At 46.2% G+C, this 22,256-nt stretch overlaps 1 protein-coding gene across 1 annotated transcript in view; it reads left to right on the top strand.

Moving 5' to 3' along the window:
* PLXNA4 (plexin A4) overlaps positions 1-22,256 on the top strand; it is a 510,265-nt gene that overhangs the window by 478,647 nt on the left and 9,362 nt on the right. The window contains exons 26-30 of the mRNA XM_077179282.1: positions 856-959; positions 3,310-3,409; positions 6,618-6,808; positions 9,296-9,465; positions 12,586-12,798. Of these exons, the coding sequence (XP_077035397.1) occupies positions 856-959; positions 3,310-3,409; positions 6,618-6,808; positions 9,296-9,465; positions 12,586-12,798 (778 nt within the window). The remainder of the gene's footprint in view (positions 1-855; positions 960-3,309; positions 3,410-6,617; positions 6,809-9,295; positions 9,466-12,585; positions 12,799-22,256) is intronic.

Below are 22,256 nucleotides of genomic sequence, written 5' to 3'. Positions count from 1 at the left end.
TTTTATTTCTATGCTCCCTGTATTATTCACTCATCACTCTCTGCAGCTCCTGAAAGGTGCCTGTGCTCAGCTGGGCCTGGGCTCTTTCTCCAGCAGCACTGACACAACCAGAGCACACAGCCTCGAGCTGTGCCAAGGGAAATTCAGGCTGGAGGGCAGGAAAAAGCTTTTCCAGCAAGGGGGATCAAGTTCAGCAATGGCTGCCCGGGGAGGTGGTGCAGTCCCCAGCCCTGGGTGTGTTTGACAGCCTGGATGTGGCACTGGGGGCCAGGGGCTGGGCTGGACTCCATGGCCTTGAAGGTCTCTCCCAAGCCAGGGATTCTGTGAATTCACACATATATTGGTAGCCCTGTAGCCTATTATATTTGTGGCTAGATTTCCCAGTAATTTTCCATGGCCTTTCCCTAGGCAGAAAGACAAAACAAATCCCAGAGCCCCAAGCCCCAGGAGGTGCAGGGTCCCAATGCTATCTTGGTTCTTCCTGGGAATCAAGGTTGAAAACAACTTTTTGAGTTACATTCTCATGGACAAAGTACATCCAGTGCCAAGGGGAGGCTCTAGAGAAGGGACTTACATCACCACTTGTCCTCTTAACTGGTGCTTTTTATCAATTATGCTAATTTCCTAAAACCTATACAATCATACTCACTCCTGGGAGGGGTGCAGACTTTTGTGGACATCTTTCCACAACTGCCCCTGAAGGTCTTCAAATCAAGATCAGCTCTTGTATTACTAAATATTACTAAAATTATCTCGAGTTTCATTTCCAGGTTGGGAAAAAGGCAACAAACACCTGTCTTATTTATTTATTTATTTATTTATTTATTTATTTATTTATTTATTTTCTCCTTGCAGAGTGGCGGCAGGCGAGCGGGGCGAGGATGATCCTTCAGGATGAGGACATCACCACCAAGATAGAGAACGACTGGAAGAGACTCAACACCCTGGCACACTACCAGGTATCTGTGGGAGAGGGTGGGCAGGAGTTGGGTCTTCTTTCTGCCAAAGCAAAAAGCAAAATGTTATTGTCTTGCCCAGGGAAGTGGTGGAATCGTCACTCCTGGGAGCGTTCAAAGACTTGTGGATGTGGCACTTGGGGAGGTGGGCTGGTGGTGGCTTTGGCAGTGCTGGGTGAACAGCTGGGCTTGATGATCTTAAAGGTCTTTTCCAACCTTAAGAATTCTGTGGTTTTTATTGTGCTAGGGAGCAGAGGTAAGGAGTGGTTGAGTGGGAAGTAACTGGGCAGAACCCCCATGCTGTCCTTGTCCCATTTATCCTGAACAGCACTAGAGAGGAAGCCAAGGGTAGAAAAAAAATCTTTTTTTCCCTCTCAAAGGACACCCCTGGTGAGTGGAGGTGGTGAAGAGGAGATGAGAACAACACAAGCTAACATTTCTCATGCAGGCAAACAAATCAAGGCCTCTCATGCCCCTTTTTCCAATGTATCCATGACCTTTTAATGCAAGCAGAAATCAGAAGGAAGGAAGAGGGAAAAATGGAAAGAGGGAGGCTTAGTGGTTGGAAAAGGGAGGTGGAAAACAGCATGGCAGGAGAGCATGGAGCAGTGGAGTTGTTATTGCAAGGAACTTTTTGATCTTTAACCTGGTCCAGGTGACCTGCTCTGCTTCCCTTCCTCCCTGCATGACCTGAAATTCATAATAGAGGGTCAGAGATGTCTGAAAATGTCTTACACAAGTGGTAGATTTAATGAAAAAAGTGAAGTTTTGGTCAAAGTCTTCTCCCTTGAAAAAAAAAAACACCAGCAAAAAAGACCTCATTAAATTTAATCCGATGCTGACGATTTTGTCATTTCCTCCATCACACCTCAGCAACCTCTGCTTCATAACAAGATTATTTTCTCTTGTCACTTAAGAGCTGAGCTGAGGAGGCAGCAAGCAATAATTTGAAAAGGAAACAAAACTTTTACTTCAGATTGACTAAAGCATTGCTGGCTGATTTTGATTTGATTTTCTTTTTCCCCCAGACAGAGCAAGGATGTTTCCTGCTTTATTTCATCAGCAAACCAGGCATAATTTTCTTCCCTCTCTGTGCTTTTTCCATGTTTTCTTTGCTTCAGGCAATGAGCTCCCAGCTGTATGATGAGCTGGGCCAGGTCCTCAGGAAACATCATTTTCCTGGCTGTCCTGGAGGCTGACACAGATCATGCTGGGACAGACACTGAGATTGCCTTTGCCTCAGTTTCCCCATCTGCGGTGTGGGGCTAAAACTACAAAGAGCCAATAATTGCCTTCCGTGATAGCTGAGGGGCTATTTAATTAGCCTCTGCAGTGCTTTGAAGATGAAAAACTCCATGCAAGTGCTAATTATTATTATTATTATTACACAGACAAGAGTTAGATGTCATTAGAAGGGATTTTTTTTTACCCATCTCCTCTTTATGATGTCTTATTTATCACAGATGTTCCTGATATGGCTCTTTTGAGCCATGGGCTTGTTAACATTTCTGACATGGGACCCACATGATTTGCCTTGTTGTAGAAACAGAAAGCCTGGCTCCTTTAAAAAAGTCCCGTGGTCCCTCAAAACATTGTCCCACGACATCCTGGACATCAGGCACTCCAAACCTGCTGCTTTTTCACCCTCTGACACCACAAAGAGAAAGAAATTGTGGCTGTCCCTTCAGCCCAGCAGTGCCTTTGTCACAGGGAAGGCTGACAGGATCATAGTGGAAAATTGCAGACAGGAGTTTTTGAACCAGGCACCCAGATATCACCTGCAATCCAGGAGGAAGGAATGGAACATTTCACATCAGTTTTATCATCCTAATGGAACAGCCAAGCCTGTTTGCAGTAGCTCAGATGATTTTATTATTCTCATGTTCCTTCTCTTCCTAAGAGCTTCCCTGGGATGAACCTATTGTCAGATTTACTGAGGTTAATGCAAAAACCACCCCTGGAAGCGCTTAAAAGGCCTCTGGATGTGGCCCTTGGGGACATGGCTTAGTGGTGAACACAGTGGGGCTGATTAATGGTTGAACTCCATGATCTTAAAGGTCCTTTCCAACCTAAATGACTCAGTGACTCACACTGTCGTCACTGGGCTTTGAATCAGGGCCTGGATGGAGCAGAATCTGTCACCACTTGTCCCTTTGTCCAAGTGCAGATTCTGGCTGCAGATTTTGTCCCTTTTTATTACTAGACCAACTCAACAAAGCAAGAAATCAAAGCTTTGAGGGTAAACTGTGCCCTGCCTACAGAGACACTGATTTGCAGCTCATGCTGCCCTGGGCATGGTCCTCAGCCACTTTTCAAAAGTTCATTGACTCAGTTTATCCTTTTTTTAATGCAGGTCCCAGATGGATCTGTGGTGGCTTTGGTCTCCAAGCAAGTCACTGCCTACAATGCAGTCAACAACTCCACGGTGTCCCGGACGTCAGCCAGCAAGTATGGTAAGGGTTTGTGTGTCTTGGGTTTCTGTGGTTGAAATAACCCCCAAGATATTAGAAAGTCTTTTCTCCCAGCCCCACGACCAAAGAGGAAGTCGAGATTCCTCAGTTCTGCTTTTCAGGGTTGTTTATTTTCTCTTATCTATGACATTCTTTCTCTGACCTGCTGAGGTCTGTCCAGCAGGTTGGGTTGTGGCACAGTCCCTGCCCTTGGGGCGGTGTTGGATTTTTATACTAAGAACTACCTGTACTTTATTTACAATAATTTCCCAATACCTATCACCTATGTTAGACAGTCTGGCTCTACTCTAAACCAATCCAGAAGTGTCACCATCACAGCAGAAGATGGAGGACAAGAAGAAGGAGAAGAAGGACAGGACACACCCAGATTCCTCCATCTTGCCTCTTGAACCCCCATTCTAAAACCCCAAAATTCTACTTTTTCACCCTGTGACAAATTCACTATCATTCTACTCAAACTCTTGTGGCTTGTAACTCCTCACACAAAGTTGGGAATTGTTTCCATGGGCTAGAATCAAAGGCACAGGTGTTTTTGACTCTGTGCCAAGGTCTCTGAGCTCCTTCCCAGGGTCTCAAATCACCCAGGGCAGCCAGAGCAATGTCCTGGGTCCTGTCACATGTGCTGAGATGGACTGGGAGAGCACTGGGAAGAGATCTCAAACATCACAGTGGTCACCAGACTCTGAGCACCAGCAGGGAAAATGATGGGTGGGTGATTAGTTGGTGAAATGAGGCAGGAGGAGAGGATTTAGCCATCTAAAACTCTGGCAGTTCATTCAAAGTGTTGGTCCAAGTGGTTGGGTTGTTCTTGGGAGGTTCTCCTCCCTCATTAATGAAAGGAGGAGTCTGTATAATTAGCTGCCTCTCTCTTAGATCACCAAATGTCACTCTTTAGAGTTTGAGGTCTTTATCAGCAGATCTCAAGGCAGTGGATTGTTTTTCCCACTGTCCCCGTGAGACAGCAGAGAGTGACACAGCTGTGGAAGGGACTTCAGGTGGGAACTCTTCTGGAGGGCCAACAGGGACCTCCTGAGTGTCACCCACCCCCTCCACACCTTCCTCCCTGCACTAGAACTGCATCCAGCCCGTGTCTCACTAAGGTGATGCTGGACAGCAAAGCAAAATACCCCTGATGCACAACCAGAGTGCTGCAAACCCCCCTCCAACCTGAATGCAGCTGTCATATCACTTTATTAATATATTTAATTTATGGAAGCATCTCCAATCCTCCTTACTCCCTTTATCTTAAAGAAAAGAGCAGTTACTCAATGTCCAGAGGTGCCCCCTTCCACTTTCTCCAAGGACATAAATGATCCATGAGGCCTTATTAATATTCATCCTCTTTGCCATGTTGTTGCAATTACTGAAAGACACAGTGACCTTTGGAAAGTAAGACTTGAGGGGGGTTAATTTCTGTTGGATTTCTTTAATTCTTTTGCCATTTGATTTTTTCAGGAGGAGGGAATAGGGAAGGAGGCAGGGGGAGGGGAAGATGTGGTGGGTCAAAAAGTGATTGTTAATTGCAATTAAGAAAACAGCATCCAGAGAGAAAAAGGATATTCCATCTGATAATTAATATGTAGAGATTGGTAATGCATTAATGAGGCTGATTCAGATCTTGCTATAGAAAGGTGCAACACTTCTGATAATTATGGTTGGAAAAGGCAACATTGCTGGAAGGTCAGGGAGAGGGGAATGCCTTGTGCCATCACTCGGAGGCAAAGAAAGGTAAAATTTGGAGCCTAAAATATTCTTGGAGAGGAAATTTGTGGCTGTCCACCTGGGGTTCTGGCTGATTTCTGTCAAAACAAGATTTTGGAGCAGGGAGTGAGGATGGTTGGGCAGGAATTGTTTGCTTTGATACCAAGGGAGGGAGGGGAGGCAGCTCTTTCTAAATCTGGGGATGAGGAGCTAAAAAAGAGATCACATTAGAGACATCAATATTTTTTTGTTAAGCTGCATGGCATGGCATGGATAAAATATGGGAAAACCAGTCACATAAGGAACTGGTTACCAAAAAGAACTGGTGCTACCCCTGAACCAAAGTGTCTGACAGTGACAGCACCACTTACCAGGGAACATGATAAAGATTATAGAGAGCTGGAAATCATTGTTTGAACCTCACTTAATTTAGTAGTGTAGACATTGACATCACACCTGGCTTGTGGTTGCTGAGCCAACCACGTGGACAATGCTTTGAAAAACGCATTTGGGGGCACGTCACAAACAGAATTCCTGAAAACCCCAATGCCAGTGTTATGAATATGAACGAGGCCAAACTTTCTCTGGAGAAAGAGGTTCTCATTTATTAAAATAGCTGCAAGGAACAGAGTACCCAGGATAAGCCCAAGCACCCACACAGCGAGCCAAAAACAGAACAGTGCGCTAACCCCAAGTGCACTGGGTTCTCCCCAGAAAGCAAGGATCCAAAAAGAAGAACTTTGACCCAACTGAACTTCCTCCATTTATAGCGCCCTTCGAGTCCAGGATTGGTCCATTTTGGATCCGCATGGTGATTGGTCCATTTCCAGGCTTCTCATTGGTCTTTAACGCCGTTCATTCTGGACCAATTGTTTCTGCAGGGCTTCGAATGATGATCAGATCTTCCATCCAATCCCTCTTCGACCTCGCCTTGCCCCACCAGACCGCCCCTTCCACCAAACCCTGGATGCTTCTCCTAGAACATTCTAATAACCCCCTCCACTCTTAATGTAATGCAATTAATATAACATAATTAATACAATAGAATTGAACTATACCCTAATTTAACATAACTTAACTTTTCCTTATAACACCAAGAGCTGCTGAGACACGTGGGGGACCCCTGTTTTTGTGTGTCCCTGCAGAAAACATGATCTGCTACATGGGCAGCCCCAACAGACTCTTAACATAATACAATTAATATAACATAATTAATACAATAGAATTGAACTATACCCTAATTTAACATAACTTAACTTTTCCTTATAACACCAAGAGCTGCTGAGACACGTGGGGACCCCTGTTTTTGTGTGTCCCTGCAGAAAACATGATCCGCTACGCGGGCAGCCCCGACAGCCTCTTAACATAATACAATTAATATAATTAATACAATATAATTGAACTATACCCCAATTTAACATAACTTTTCCTTATAACACCAAGAGCTGCTGAGACACATGGAGACCCCTGTTTTTGTGTGTCCCTGCAGAAAACATGATCCGCTACACGGGCAGCCCCGACAGCCTCCGCTCGCGCACCCCCATGATCACCCCCGACCTGGAGAGCGGCGTCAAGATGTGGCACCTGGTCAAGAACCACGAGCATGGCGACCAAAAAGAGGGTGACCGAGGCAGCAAGATGGTTTCTGAGATCTACCTGACCAGGTTACTGGCCACCAAGGTACGTGGTGAGGGCAGGGGACAAGGGCAGTTTGAGAGCGGGGTGGAATTTCTTGTCGGCAAGAAGTGAGAGGCCGCTCAAAGGATGCCAAAGTTGGGTGAAAAGAGAGGAACGGAAGGGAAATAAGCAAGGGGAGAGTTCTGAGCATGTGGGGAAGGAGATTGAGCTTTGGAAGCAGAGTCCAAAAAGAAACACTGGAAAAGCAAGGAGGAGTAACAATCCAGGGCCATGAGATTGTTGGAAAAAGCACAGCAGGAGGTGCTGGACTTGTCAAATATACTGGTTTGTAATTTGTACCAAAACTGAGCAAGTGAGGACCCAGGGTAGGTGCTCAGAGCAGGCTCCAAAGATGTGTCAGGCTTCACAGTCTGAAATGGCTCCTATATCACAAAATCCTGAGTTTTGTGGTACAAATCCTCCTCCACATTTTCCCTGGGCCAGTAAAGACTCTTGTGCTGATGACTTGGAGAGGGTTACATTGACCTTACAGTGAGACATGAAAACTCAGCATGCACAGAGAGAAAATAGAGATTAAATCAAGCGGGGGCAGAGCAGGGACATCCTGACCTGAGTCTCCAAACACATCCATAACTTTTTCATTTTTGTCAGGTATTAATAGGCACAAACACAATTCCATGTGTTCACGCAAATGCTGCCTGAGTTTGCCCATCAGACACATTTCCATCACTAGTTTAAGTCCTACTTTCCAGATTTACCTGCTCATTTATTCCTCAGCTCATTTTTCCTCTGATGTCTGGCTCTCCCTGCAGCCTCACTCAGGCTGGCTGAGCTGCAGAGGGATTTGGAGGAAAGGCAGCTTTGTCTTTAGCCCCTGGTTCATGCCCCATTCCCTGGCATCAGGAGGCTTTTATGGATCACACAGCATGTGAAAAATGTTGAAAAAGGAAAGTGTTGCTCCCCAGGGCTCAGGCCCCAGCTGGTGTAGACCAGCAAGCATTGGACTGGTGCTGATTTATGTTGTCTGGGGATGCAGCCCCTACCCCACCACTGAACTGCATTTTCTTTCTGTTCTGGGTCACAAACTCAACACTTGGGTTGGGTTTTTTTGTTGGGTGTTTTTTTTATTGTTGTTGCTTTTTTTGTTTGGTTGGTTTGGTTTTTGTTTTTGGGGTTTTTTTTATTTGTTTGTTTGGGGTTTTTTTGTGGAGATATCTGGAAAGCAGCTGCAAAACCTGCACTGCAACAGAAAGAGTAGGAAGGTTGGGGTTTTATTGTTTCCCCTCTTGGGCCGAGCAATTTTCTTTTCTCATTGTGACCATTTGAGGGAGGGAAGGAGAGAGAGCAGTTGCTGTAATACAATCCCCAGGAAGACTTCGTTAAACTGACAATGATTTTTATTCTGGTAAATCCCTGACCTCTGATACCCAAGAGCCTCTCCCCTAAAAGCCTCAAAGGTTTTTGTGGCATTTGTGAGGGTGAGCATGTAGAGAACTAATTCCCTGCAGGAACTGAACCTGAGAGCAGCTCTTCCATGTCAGACCAAGAGGATTCCCCCTCCTGAGCCCTTTCTGAGTCAGATGTGCTGCAGGGCTTTGTTCACCCTGCAGGAGCTCACACAAACAAAAGGTGCCTCTGTTTGTTTCCCAAAGAATAAATCAAGTGGTGAATCAGCCAGAGACACCAGCTTTCTAATTAAGTGTTTGTTAGCTCTAGGTAATCTTGAGTCACTCTGGTGGAACCTGGGGCTTTGTTTCTAGAAAGGAGACATTTCTTCCCTAGGCCCTTGGAGAAAGGGCAGAGCTGTATCTTGCAGGAGAGGAAATTTTTCATATCAGGGAATGTTTGTTGGAGATTCAACCGATTTTTCGTTATTTTAGTGCCCTGCCTGGTTCCACCCCAAACCCAGCCTAGAACTCCTCAGCTGTCTCCTTCTCCAAGCCTGGCCACCCTCAGACATTCCAGCTCCTCTCCTTCCTGCTGAAAGTCAATTGTCCTCACAAGGGTGACTCCAAGCCCTCAGTCTGGGATTCTCCTGCCTGTGGGGAATAAAAGATGAGGAGGCCTCTTGGGAATGAAGTTTGTGTTATTTAGGACACTGGTCACACATTAACCACTCTAGGTTCTCTTGTCCTTTTTGTCTCTGCGACACCTTCTGCTGTGCTCTACAGCCTTCTACAGGCTTCTCTTCCCAGTTTAGATGGCCCTGAGTGAAAGCCAGCCTGGAAAATCACTGGGTTTTGTCTCATGGATGCACTAAAGCATTGAGGATGGGATGCAGAGAGAGGAATCAGTGTGGAAATGAGGTGTAATGGTTCTTGTGATGATAAACATTCCTGCTTCAAGACATTTGTATTGAAATTCCCAGGTCATATCACATTTAACTGATATTAGAGAGCCCTCAATTTTCAGTCACACCTTGGTTTATCTACAGACCTGCCCTGTTTTAGTGGGGTAACAAAATTCAACATCCTCTGCCCACTTGTACCTCATGTTCTTCTTTCCTTCCTTCCTTCCTTCTCCCACCAGGGCACCCTCCAGAAATTTGTGGACGACCTCTTTGAGACCATCTTCAGCACTGCCCACCGTGGCAGTGCCCTCCCCCTGGCCATCAAGTACATGTTTGATTTCCTGGATGAGCAGGCAGACAAGCACAACATCCACGACCCCCACGTGAGGCACACCTGGAAGAGCAACTGGTGAGTGAGTGAGACAGCCCAGCACAGCCCAGCATGGACACTGGGCTGGAAGGAGACTAGAGGGAAGTGTGGTTGGCATCTGGCTGCTGGAAGAGCTGAGGACCCTGGTGTGGGGCTCAAAGGACGAGGCTCAGTTCTTGTCAAACCAATGGAGAAGTCAGAAGATCCCAAAATCTAAAGGATTAGCACTTTGGCTAAACAGGTCCCAGTTTGCCCTGTGTTACATGGAAATGGCAGGATTTGTGAGGGATTTGATGAGGAAAAATGAAGTTTTTAATTGCTGCAGTGCCCAGGCTCTGCATAGGAATATGCACAATATGCCAGAATATGCCCAGGCTCACATAGGAATATCTAGGGAGGCACAGGACTCAATTCAACACCACTGCCTTCATCTGCACTGGGTGTTTTAATTCCCAGCTCTATTTGTTTGCCCACACGAGAGAGGTATCGCAGGGCAGCTGAGAATTTTAAGGTATCCAAGACATCCTCAGAGTATGTGGAGCACCTACAGGAGATTTGTACCCTCCTGGGTAGAGGCCAGGAGAGCATCTCCAATGGTGCAAGGTATTTAAAGGGCCTGGAGCTGGATGTGAGTGTTCTTTGGAGTGAGTTACAAAGGGTGACATCAGTGGCAAAGTGAGAAATCAGTGGCAAAGTGTGACATCAGTGGCAAAGTGTGACATCAGCCCCCTGCTCCAGCTCCTCATCCCTGCAATGGGACAGTGGGAAAAGCCAGGATCGGTGGAGAAAATTCTCCTTTCTGCTGAGTTTCCCGGTTGGAAAGAGCTCCCTGGGGAATGGCTCCCTCCCCTTCTCCTGTGCAAACACAGGGACTATAAAAGGAGCAGCAGAGGAGAGCCGTGGGGCTCCCAGCTCATGCATTTTTTCCTTTTCCCAGCCATGCAGTTGGCAGATCGTCACAGCGCCGGTGACATAAAAAAAGAAACCCCATGCACCAAAGAGGCTTTCAACTAATGAAACATTAGCATATTATTAACATTATCTGCGGCACTAATCTAAGGCTGATTGCAGCCACTCAGCCTAAATGAGCAGGAGGTTTATTTAAGGGGGGAGGGGGGAAGGCAGAGTGTGTGTGTTTGTGGGAAAAGGGGCAGTGTGAAGAAATCTGTTCAATCAGATCAAATTAACTCAAAGTCACATCACAGGGCTCCGTTATTCCCAGCCAGGGACATGGTCCCCTCTCAGCCAGGCACACAAACACACACTCTGCTCCTCACCAAACACCTGCACAAGGACTTGTGCAAGGTTCACCCATCCACCTCATCCCCCCAGTGATGATTCTCCATTCCCAGCCTAAATTCCCACAACTCCATTGTGTCTCATTGCCCTTTTTTACTTATTCTTCCCTGAGGCCTTGTGGGACAGGCTGTCCAGAAAAGCTGTGGCTGCCCCATCCCTGGATTGTTCAAATCCAGGTTGGATGGGGCTTGGAGCAACCTGGGATAGCAGAAGGTGTCCCTACACCTGGATAATCTTTAAGGTCTCTTCCCACCCAAAGCACTCTATAATTCTCTGTTTTCCAGCATCTCCCTCTTCTCCTGAACTTGCCTGACCAGATTCCCTGTGTGGGGCTTTCCTTTACATTTGTTCTGTGATTTTGCTGCTCAGGAGAACACACAGAGGTTTAGGAAAACACGGTGTCAACCCTCTGTCAGGAAGGTTGTTACCCAAAATCCATCAGGCTTGGAGATGAGTTTTTTACAGTGTTGTGAATGCAATGAGCAAATGGGAGGAACTGGGGAGTTTGTCCTGGATATCAGGAGAATTTGCTAAGCTGAAATGATGCAGAGTGAAGGTAGATTTAGAAATCTGCCTGAGAAAGAGACAGGGGCTGGGCTCTGTGCTCAGTGACACATCCCAGCTCCTGGGCCTGATCACTGCAGTGCATCTGCCCTGACAAAAGGCTCCAGGCAAAGGCTGGTACATGTATGAGGTACATGTACCTCAGGGCATCTCATACAAATGAGCTGCTCTTTGGAGAAAAAGGGGGAAAGGGGCTTTGGATTGCAACTGGAATAGCATTTCCTTGGTTAGGGCAGATATATTTTCATATCAAAGGCTGTGATACTTGTTTCCCAGCTCCTTTTTTTTTTTTTTTTTCCTTGAGGCAATGGGGCTTTCCCTGTCATGTAGCAACTGCTTCCTGCTCAGGGTACTGGGATCTTGTGCAGGCTTGGGCTGGAGCAGCAGAGAGTGACAGGACATGGTGTCCTAGCACACAGAGTGTGCCATGAGCAATTCCCAGTCTCCACCTGAGAGCTCTACCTACCTTTCTTCCCATGGGATTGCTGTGAGGGCTAAAAGCCAAGTCCCTCAATGACAAATGTGTAGAATCCCAGAATGGTTTGGGTTGGAAGGGACCTTAAACTCATCCAGTGCCACCCCCTGCCATGGCAGGGACACCTTCCACTATCCCAAGTTGCTCCAAGCCCTGTCCAAGCTGTTCTTGGACACTTCCAGGGATCCAGGGGCAGCCACAGCTTCTCTGGACAGCCTGTTCCAGTGCTTTATAACCCACACCATAATAATTTTTGTGGGTTCAATGCCTGACTTCATGTGATGGAGCAACCAACAGGGTCAACTTTCCATTGCAACTTAACACAGAGAGATTCAGCGTGTTTGTCATCATCACCTAAATTTTACTCCCAATAATTTATGGACACCTTCAACAAGATTGTATTAAGACTGAGAAAAATCTGCCTTGTAAGGATTACAAGGACAAAAGGTGATGTCTCCACCATCCCTAGGCTTGGTAGGGGAGGGATTCATTTCATAGCAATGTTTATCCCAGAATCTTCATATCCAGATCCAGAGTGTTTGTCCTCACCTAAATTTTACTCCCATTAATTTACGAGCACCTTCAACAAGACTGTACTGACTCGAAGACTCACAAAATCTGCCTTGTAAAGATTACAGGGACAGAAGGTGATGTCTCTACCATCCCTGGATTTTTTAGGGGAGGAATTCATTGCATAGCAAAGTTTATCCCAGAATCTTCATATCCACAGCGCGATTTTTGATCCCCACCCTCCATTTGCTGCTGAGGTGTCTCCTGTGAGCCGTGCCCTGACTGTGTCCCCTCTGCCACCTCTCCTGCAGCCTCCCCTTGCGGTTCTGGGTCAACATGATCAAGAACCCCCAGTTTGTGTTCGACATTCACAAAAACAGCATCACAGACGCCTGCCTGTCCGTGGTGGCTCAGACCTTCATGGACTCCTGCTCCACCTCAGAGCACCGCCTGGGCAAAGACTCCCCCTCCAACAAGCTCCTCTACGCCAAGGACATCCCCAGCTACAAGAACTGGGTGGAAAGGTGAGTTTCAGCTATGGAATTATGTCGATTCTTTACCTTATTTTTCTGCCTGGGTCAGGGTCGGGATTAAATGTGCAAAGACGGCATTTCGTGTTGGGACTCAGATGTTGATTAGTTCTTATCTGTGTTACAGTCTCACAAGCTGTGAGTTCTACAGTACTTTAACAAGGCTACAAAATGGTCCCATATCTATCTCTACAAGATCTTTTAAGGATAAACAGTCCAATTAAAAAATTACACCTACATTATTTTCACTTTTAACCCAATAACCAACCACCCGTGCCCGCAATCTGGACTTTTTTATCCAATTACACAAAACCACCCAAACCCATGGAGAAAAAGGACCAGCCACCACCCTAAAACCTCTATCTTGCTTTATATCTATTACTGTATTCTAAACCCTTAAACTCTTGAGTTTCCCACCCTGTGATCTCACACACTTCTGTTCAAACTGCACCCCCACAATCCCAGTTCCATCATTCCATTTTGGAAGCTTCTCCACAGCCTCGGATCAAATGCAGGGTTCTCTTGGGGGTCAGTGCCTGGCAGCACAGAAAGTCTCAAATTCTCACCATCCAGGGTTCCAACAGAATGACACAGAGTGACACAACCAAGCTCTGCTTTGTGGGTGGAGGTAGGAGGCAGCATCACTGTTACTTTTGGAAACTGCCCCTGGGGCTTTTTGTCTTTGGCTTTTGCTAAGGGGAAATCTCCACCTTAGCCTTTTATTCCTCCACCTTGCAGCAGAGATGAAATTTAACTAATGGTGGGAGCTGAAGGTGTTTGCCATCATTGTTTCCTTTGAGGAGAAACTCTTGAGAAGTGGCAGAGGGAGGAAGGAAGGGGAGGTGATGTGTGTGAGCCCTGGGAAGCACCCAGGCTTCCCAGCCTTTCCACACAGGCCTGGAGTGGTTTGCTGCTCTCAGCACCATTGTGACAGTCCCCACACTGCCCAAATCCCAAGGGATTCATAATTATCCCCCAGAAAATTCCCTTGGAGGCTCTTCTGTGCCTTGAGTGAGACGCCAGGCAATTGACAGGCTGCTGACTGAAGCTCTGCAGGTATTTTATGTCAGGTCAGAGGTCTTTCCAAGCATTTTGTCCACACTCCCAAGACCTGTGGCTGTACTTCCTCTGCTGTACCAAGGCAGAGGTGCCTGGCAAAGCTGCTCCACAGGGAATACAACCAAAACATCTATTCCTGCAGCATGTTGGGGCTCCGTTTTCCATAGGGTTTCCCCCAGGACAAGCAAACAGCTCATCCCGTTCTTCATCCAGCAGGAGCTGGGCTTTGCTTTCCAATATTCTGCCCTTGCCCGGTGTTATTGACAGGTTTGGGAACTGCACAGATGGGGAGCAGTTGCTGCTCTGTAAATACAAAGGCGGGTTTATCCCACAGATCATTCCTGTGCACTGCATCCAGCTTCCAGCCACGATTTCCTCTGGATGACTTCCCAGGCATGGCCTAAAGTTGACACCATGTCCTGCAGGCTGTACAAGGCCTCTGCTGCTCCAGACACCTCACACTGTGCTATAAATCCCTGTGTTGCCTTTGCCGGGGATGATTTTCTCGCGTTTTGTGACAGGAGTGTGGCTGATCAAAGAGCTCCGTCCCCTACTCGGCACGAGGCAGCTTTTTTTTCCAACAATTCTCCCATTGGTCTGTGATTTGTCTGGACAATTATTTTTAGATGTGGTTAAACACTTCAGCAAATGTCGTTTCCAGGCAACCTGCAAGGCTGTTATGAGCTACCTTGCTTAATTATGACCTACTTTTGGTACCGTGTCCAAGTTTCTTAGAATGTATTGAGGCTGATTGCTGGATTGACCTGGATAATGGGAAGCAAGTGTTGGAGGTTCCATTTAGAAATCAAGTTTGCACCAACAGTGACCCAAAGGTGTCATTCTCTAGTGATGCTTTAGCAACACTCTGTGTGGTTGGGCTGTTTCTGTAGACAAATAATGTTTTTCATCTCAAAGTGGTTGATTTTATCCTGGGAGATGCTACATTTGAGTGACAAACTGAGGTATTTAAGTGGAGGATAGGATATTTCCTTATGCAACAAACACCTTTTTTTCCTCTTTTTTTTCTCTTTTCCCTCTGGATAAACAAAAAGCTGCAGTTTCCATTTTGGTTTTTTTTTCCAGTATTGATTTCACTTTACAACTTTTTGGAGCTAAATCCTGCTGCCCAGTGATCTTCAGCAATAGGTGCTGCATTTCCTTGGAAGTTTTCCCAAACAACTGGGTTTGCAAACGAGGTACATAACACCTCCTGCTGCTTGTAAACAGCCCTGGATTCCTGTCCCCAGCATGTGCTGGGTTGTTATCTGCACTGATGTCTGACAACTTGAACTGAAGCCCAAGGGGAGACTGCAGGTTTTGGAATATGGTTAGAGCTTCCTCCCTGCTTTTATTTTTGTGTGTCAGTTCCACTGACTCAAGGCAGTGGCACCTGGATGCTGTGGGAGATGAAAGAAAAAACCTATCAGGGATGAATAAAATATAATTTGAGTTCTACCCCGAGCTAATGAATTCCTTCTCTCCGTTCTGCAATTGTGCTTTGAGGGAGTTTTTCCAAATCCAAAGGCTTCCAGTGCTGGTTGGAGCTATTTCTGTAGTCAGCATCAGCTGGAGATGGCATCCTTCAAGACCACTAGACTTCTTCAAAGAGTGAATCAGGAGATAAAAAGTCAGAGAGTTTAAGAAGTGGTTGAGTAAATCAGAAAAACCTGAAATCAAACAAACTTCTTTGACAAACAGGAAACTCTAAGAGGGTAATTAGTCAGTGGTAGATTGTGCCCAACTTGAGGCACTCTGGATTAAAATATGCCTGGATTTAGAGGTCTGGAAATGGAGCTGAGCTGGGTTACTCAAAGCCATCTCTTTTTCTTTCTTTCCTTTCTTTCCTTTCTTTTCTTTCTTTTCTTTCTTTTCTTTCTTTTCTTTCTTTTCTTTCCTTCCTTCCTTTTCTTTCCCTTCCTTCCTTCCTTCCTGGAATCCTTCCTTCCTTCCTGGAATCCTTCCTTCCTTTTCTTTATTTTCTTTGTTTTCTTTCACCTTTAGGGCTCACAAAACTCAGAGCAGGGAATGAGAAGGAGGGCATGAGAAGGAGGAGGCAGGGATGAAAGAGCTTCCCTCCAATCCTTCAAATATTTGTTTTCCACCTGAGATTGTGCCTTGGGAAGGGAATAGTTGCAGCTTCTGGCCTCATCAGTGGTCTATGTCCACAGGGTGGACAACTGGAAATTTTATTCCAAAAGATTTCAACATCAAGAATCTTCAGTGTTTTTATTTGTTTGTTTGGCTCATGTTTTAGCGTGGGTTTTTCTCATGTTTTCAGTTACTTCTTTGTGGTGAGTCAAAAGTTGCCTTCAGAATTGGGATGCATGACAATGACTAATTAAGAAATTTTAAAATTTACCAATTTTTGTAATTTCCTGTTGACCTAATGGAAGACTATATAAGAAATGGACATCTTCCATGACATTTTGGGAGCTCGGTTGTTTTAGTGCCCATTTCTATAATTATTCTAGATAAAGGATTTGCTGACAACAGCAACAAAAAAAAAATTGTGCATCAGTTAAATTTAGTTGAAGATTCTCCCTGCTCATTGCAGAGGGGTTGGACTAGATGACTTCTAAATGTCCCTTCCAACCCAAACTATTCTGTGATTTTTTGAAAGTCCTTTTGTAACATTGTTGGAAGCAGAGGTTGACTCTGCCTGCTGAAACAATCCAGCTGAGAAATTCTGGCTTTTGGGAAAAAGCAGGTTCCCTGTTCAAATGAGACACAGAGAGCTGGAAACACGTGGTTAAAAAGTGTCCTGGTGCAGGCACATCTTGGATTTCCTGCTGCAGAACACGAGGCCTGATGAGGCAGGACAATTAACCCAGGAAATTGGGACAGGCTATTTAGCTTTTGTTGAAGCCACCACGAAGAGTCAGGCTGTAGTTCTAAAACAAAGTGGAGGCTTTTCAATTATCATTTAAAAAAAAAAAAAAAAGGAAAAGAATGGTAACGATAGAGCAGAATCTCATCTGACTTCAGTTAGTAAAACTCCATAGGCTCTGCTGAATTTACATTAGAGCAGCTTCAGATCTGCATCTTTTCAAGTTTACTTCAAATGTCCCCTTTGAGCCTGGAAATCTGGAGAACTTGGGAGCATTTGATGCAATCCCCAAGCAATACAAAGGGGAGCCTGTTCTAATTGGGACTGTCTCATTAGCATTCAACACCACACTGAAAAATGACAAAGGGCTGTGGCTGACCTTTCATTTCTCTCCATGCTGCCAAGCTTATGATAACACTTGTTTGAACTTCATTAACACCATTTAATTGCCTGCATCACAATCAATATGATGTTTCCCTACTGAAGCCTGGCACGGAGGCAAGGATGTGAGAGACTGAAAAGGGGCAGAGCACAAAAAGCAGAAGTCAAAGAGTTTTTCCATTTCACACTGGTGCCCAAAACACCTGCAGGGCTGCAAGGAGAGGATCTGGTGCTCGTTTTTTTTTTTCCCTCATCCCTGCAGGGACTTGGTCTCCTTTTGGCTGCTTATTGTGCATTGAAAAGGGCCCCTCTAAGAAAAACTTAAAGGAGACATCACAAGTGTTCTTAACTTAGGAGTCATCCAATGAAGACCATTCAAAATACGTTTGACAGATTCAGCATCAAAAGAAGCCTAAAGTGATCAGATATGTGGGATTCAGAATTAGAACACTTGCATTTCATTGTGTTAACCTGGGTGCAAACAGTGCTTGACACAGCTGGTGCTACTCCTGACGCCATGATCCCATCTACCTTTTATCCTTACAAGTACAGATACTTTTAGGATAAGGGGGAACAGTTTTAAACTAAAAGGGAGAGATTTAGGTGAGATTTTTGGAAGAAATTCTTTACTCAGGGTAGGAAAGCCCTGGCACAGGATGCCCAGAGCAGCTGTGGCTGTCCCTGGATCCCTGGCAGTGTCCAAGGCCAGGTTGGATGGGGCTTGGAGCAACCTGGGATAGTGGAAGGTGTCCCTGCCCATGGCAGGGGATGGAACAGGATGATCTTTAAGGTCCTTTCCAGCCCAAACCATTTTTGAATTGGTGATTCATGCAGCATCCCCTATGACTTCCATCCCATTATCCTTTAGATGTTGAGGTCTAGGTCCTGTTAGGAAGAGCTTTATGAGCATGTTTGGAGTACACAAAACAGACATCCTGTACCCATTTGGGATTTCACCTACCTGCTGTGTCAGCCTGGGGTTTCAGGGCTCTCAAGTCACTAGGAAATCTCTGTCTGTGCAGTGCTTGTGATGTCTGCTGGCCACTTTGCAGCTAACTTTAGAAAGAAACACAAACTGGACCAGTTTAAAGCAATAAAAAGTTGCGTGTACCTTAACATTGTGAGTTATTGAGGTTTTAAGGAGAAACTCTGAGGGCTTTAAAAAAGAGCATTCACACGAGGGGTGCAAATCCTGGCTCTACTTTAAAAAATGAGTTTTCTGTGCCCCCTCTCTCTCTGCTGGAGAGAAGGCTCAAGAAGTAGCATACCAAAGGTCAAGGCAGGGGGTGTTGTCGGTGGAGATAATAAAAAACAGTGCTGGAAGGGGCCTCGGGAGGTCAACCCGACCATCTCCTGCCTCAGGGCAGGATCAGCTCTGTCTAAAGCCTTCCTGACAGATGCTTGTCTACCCCCATCTTAAAGGCCTCCAACAACAGAGCCTCTGCTGTCCTCGGGCAATTCATTCCCGTGCTTCCCTGTCCTTCCCATCAGGGTTTTCCCTGCTGGGCAGCCAAAATCTCCCTGGCTGTAATTAAAGCTCAGGCATCGCCATGGCAGGGGGTACAGCTCATTCCCTGCCTCTCTGGGGCAGCTTTTGGCATGTCTGAAGATTGCTCGCTTGTCTTTCTTCACTTTTCATCTCAAAAAAAATAAAAAAAATCACCCCCATGTTTTCTCATCACACTAAAAAAAGCTGTTCTTACACAGTGCAGCTTTCAGCTGGCAAGATGAAAACGCATCCATATGGGGAGGGTGCAGCCCCACACATCCTCTGCTCTGAGGTGGTGCTGGGTGATCTCCTCTCCCAGAGGCTCTACCTGTGCACAAATTCACTCTTCAGCCACTGAGGCAGAGCTGTCCATCAGCCCTCCACTCTTTATTCCCAGGGGACAAGCAGCAGGAAAAGCCATGGAAAAGGCAAAATAAAAGCATTACCCTGTCTAGGGCTTGCACACACAGAATTGTTCCCTCCAACAGCTTGGGTTGGAAGAGACCTTGAAGCTCATCTCATTCCACCCCTGTCATGTGCAGGGACACCTCTCACTATCCCAGGGTGCTCCCAGGCCCCATCCTGTTGCCACATTTCTCTTCACAGAGAAAAGCAAGGCACAATTCTTCCCAAGAATATTTCTGGGATTCACATTCTCTGAACCTCAGAGAAAGGATAAAACAATTCTTATAATTTTCTGTGCCTGTGTTTGTGCCAAAGTGGAATGCAACATGGAGATGGTTTACCCACAGTGATGGTGTTTTGGTTCCTTGGCCTATCAGGGCCAAGTGTGTAGGCCCACATTTCTCTCCACAGAGAAAAGCAAGGCACAATTCTTCCCAAGAATGTTCTTATCTCATTTGCAGTGCCTGTGTTTGTGCCAAAGTAGAATGCAATATGGAAATTGGAGATTACCCAAATGGGGTTTTGGTGATGGGGTTTTGTTTCCTTGGCCTGTCAGGGCCAGGTGTGTGTGTGTGTGTGTGTGAGGACTGTGGGTTGACAGTCACGAGATTCTGTACAGTGTGTGCAGAGTTGAGTGCTTGGCAGATTCAGTTTAGATGCAGTGTAATTTAATATAGACTAATATAGTATAATAAAACAATTAATTAGCCTTCTGATAAGATGGAGTCCTCATCATTTCTCCCTGCCACGGGGTTCATCCTGTTTCGATACCGTCCAGCCTGGTCTTGGACACTTCCAGGGATGGGCCATCCCAGATTTCCCTGGGCAATCTATTCCAGTGCCTCTCCAGCAGCTCAGATGCTCCCCAGGAAACTCCAAGTGCCATTCTGTGTCAGTGCATGTCCTTGCACTGCTTCAGTGCATCCCAGAAAAAAAGAGCTGGTCGTTCCCAAGCTTTCCAGCAGCCCTTCCCTGCTGGAAGAGTCCCCCATATCCCTTTCACACACCTCTCCATCCTTCAGTGGTCTGGATCCAGCCGGCTATTGCATAACCCTAATTATGTTATTGCTGTAATTGCGTCTGCCGTCTGCAGCACATGGATTCGTTACAAGCTTTTCATATGCTAAAATGATTATTAATGAGTGCAGTCCCATCCCAGCGACAAACAACAGCCATGACAAAAAGATCTTTTGGAAGGCAATTAGCTCCATGCTAAGCTGCCTAAACCATGGGCTGTGCTGGGAAATTTCGGGCTGGGGAGGGAGCACTGGCAATGTGGCTTTTCTCTTCTCTTTTGATGAGTTAATGAGTTACTGAACGGCAGCAGGCACAGTCATTCTTGTGAAACAGCTCCACTAAGGAGCCTTTCCCTGTCGGTGCCGAGGGAAAGAGCATTTATCCCTGGATAAACAGAGGACAAAATGTATTCCCAGGTCACCGTGATGGATGCCCAGGTCACTGTTGTGTCGCTTTCCTTGGGAAAACAAAACAAAACAAAACAGAACAAAACAGAACAGAATAAAAAACAAAATGCAACCCAGGGAAAGATGAGGTTGGAAGGAACAAGAATAATTATTTTTTTCAGTAGAAGAGTACCAGCTGTATCCTGGTACGTCCCTTCTCCATCCTCCAGTGGCAGTGGAGGGTCTCCTGGGCTCTCTCTCCATTCAAGGCAGGTGGAGGTGAGTTGCTGTTCCCGTGATATCTGTGAGGACACATCCCATGGCCTGGTTATCCTCACATCCTGGAGTGCTGGAATGATGGGTTCGCCCCAATTCCTCATGATTTTAATTGCCTATGAAGTCTAATGAAAAAAATTTCCTGTGGTCACATCAGAGGATGGAGAACCTTGAGGTAAGAATGGAGGCTGCTCCTGTGAATTCAGGGAAACTCAGACACATTAGGCTGAATCTTCTGATCTCCATCTGACTATCCTCTGGAAACAGCTGGAGAAGGATCCACTGGAGATGAGCAAAACTGGAGTACAGCAGTAGCAGCAAATCTGCTCAGGATTCTCACTCCTGACCCTTTGGGGGCAGATTAAATTGCACTTACTGCTTTGCTTTGCTATTTTCTGTCTCATTCAGAGAGAATAAAGCTCAGTGTTGTGTTCCCAACCTTCTGCTGGCTGTGGAAGTGGGTCAAAGCCCTGTCCCTACCTCAGGTGAGACCTGGTGTCCCTCCACAGGTGACAGGACACCTCTCTGCCCCTGGCACTGCCTCCCAGCCCAGCTCTGCTGCGGGAGCTGTCACCTGCAGGGCTGATGGAAGCAGCACAGGCAGCCCTGCAGATTCCAGCAGTGGGAATGGAAGGGCCTCTGGGGTTTGGTGACAGCTCCTCAGTGGGTTTTGCATTAGGGGTATGCAAATGGCAGAGAGGCTCTAAGTACCTCGGAGGATCTGGGCTGGAATGGAAGGTAAATAAAGACTCAGCAGGGATGTTGTCATCTCCCTGCTAGGATGCTTTAATACACACATTCATCATTTCTTAAGAGAGCACAGTGATGGCTTCATTAGAGACTCTTCTGCATAAATAAGTTACTGGGCCATGGCAGAATTTGGATGGAAGTATATTATGTCTTCTCACTCAACTAGATTGAGGCATTGGTACGTGTTTGCTTCCACTTCTTTTCCTTTTATTTTTGCCACAAAACACCTTGGTTGAATGGGAGATGTCTTTTTAGGTGTGTGCTGCCAGGGAATTGAGTCTGGAGGAGACCAGGATACTTTGGTGGGTGATGGCCTGTGACCCCAGAACACTGAGATCACATCCTGGCAGTCTGTCATGGCCAGAGCCCTGAAACTGTGATTCCTGAAACTCAGATCTGTGCATCCCATCCTTGGCTCCAGGGAACATTTCCTGCTGCTTTTCCTTGTTTGGATGAGTCACAGGAGTGTTGTGCTGCTTGGAATGATCTCTGCAGGGCTGGAGAGGGGTGGGGAGCTTTCAAACCCTTGTGAGTCACAGACTCAAGAGTCTGTTTTCTACCAGGTGGAAAGGAAACAGGACAAACTTGCAGAAGGAGTTGATAAGTGTGTCTGTGCTCCAGTTTTTGGGAGCACCCTGTCCCTACACCCACTATCCTGCCACCACTTGGTGACAGCTCAACCAGAGAGGAAAAGGAGAATTTTAACTTCTTGTAAGAGCCAGACTGGCACCTCTCATGTCCTCCACCACCCCCATTTATTTTTTGCTGTGATGAGCCCCCTTCTCATTTCAGCCATCAGGAGGGTGTCTATCCAACATTCATGAGGAGCTGCTCTCTTTTCAGGGGCCATAAATCAATGTAT

The sequence above is a fragment of the Agelaius phoeniceus genome, chromosome 5, assembly GCF_051311805.1.
Source record: "Agelaius phoeniceus isolate bAgePho1 chromosome 5, bAgePho1.hap1, whole genome shotgun sequence".
Classification (NCBI taxonomy): Eukaryota; Metazoa; Chordata; class Aves; order Passeriformes; family Icteridae; genus Agelaius; species Agelaius phoeniceus.
This window is presented reverse-complemented; position numbering and strand designations above follow the sequence as displayed.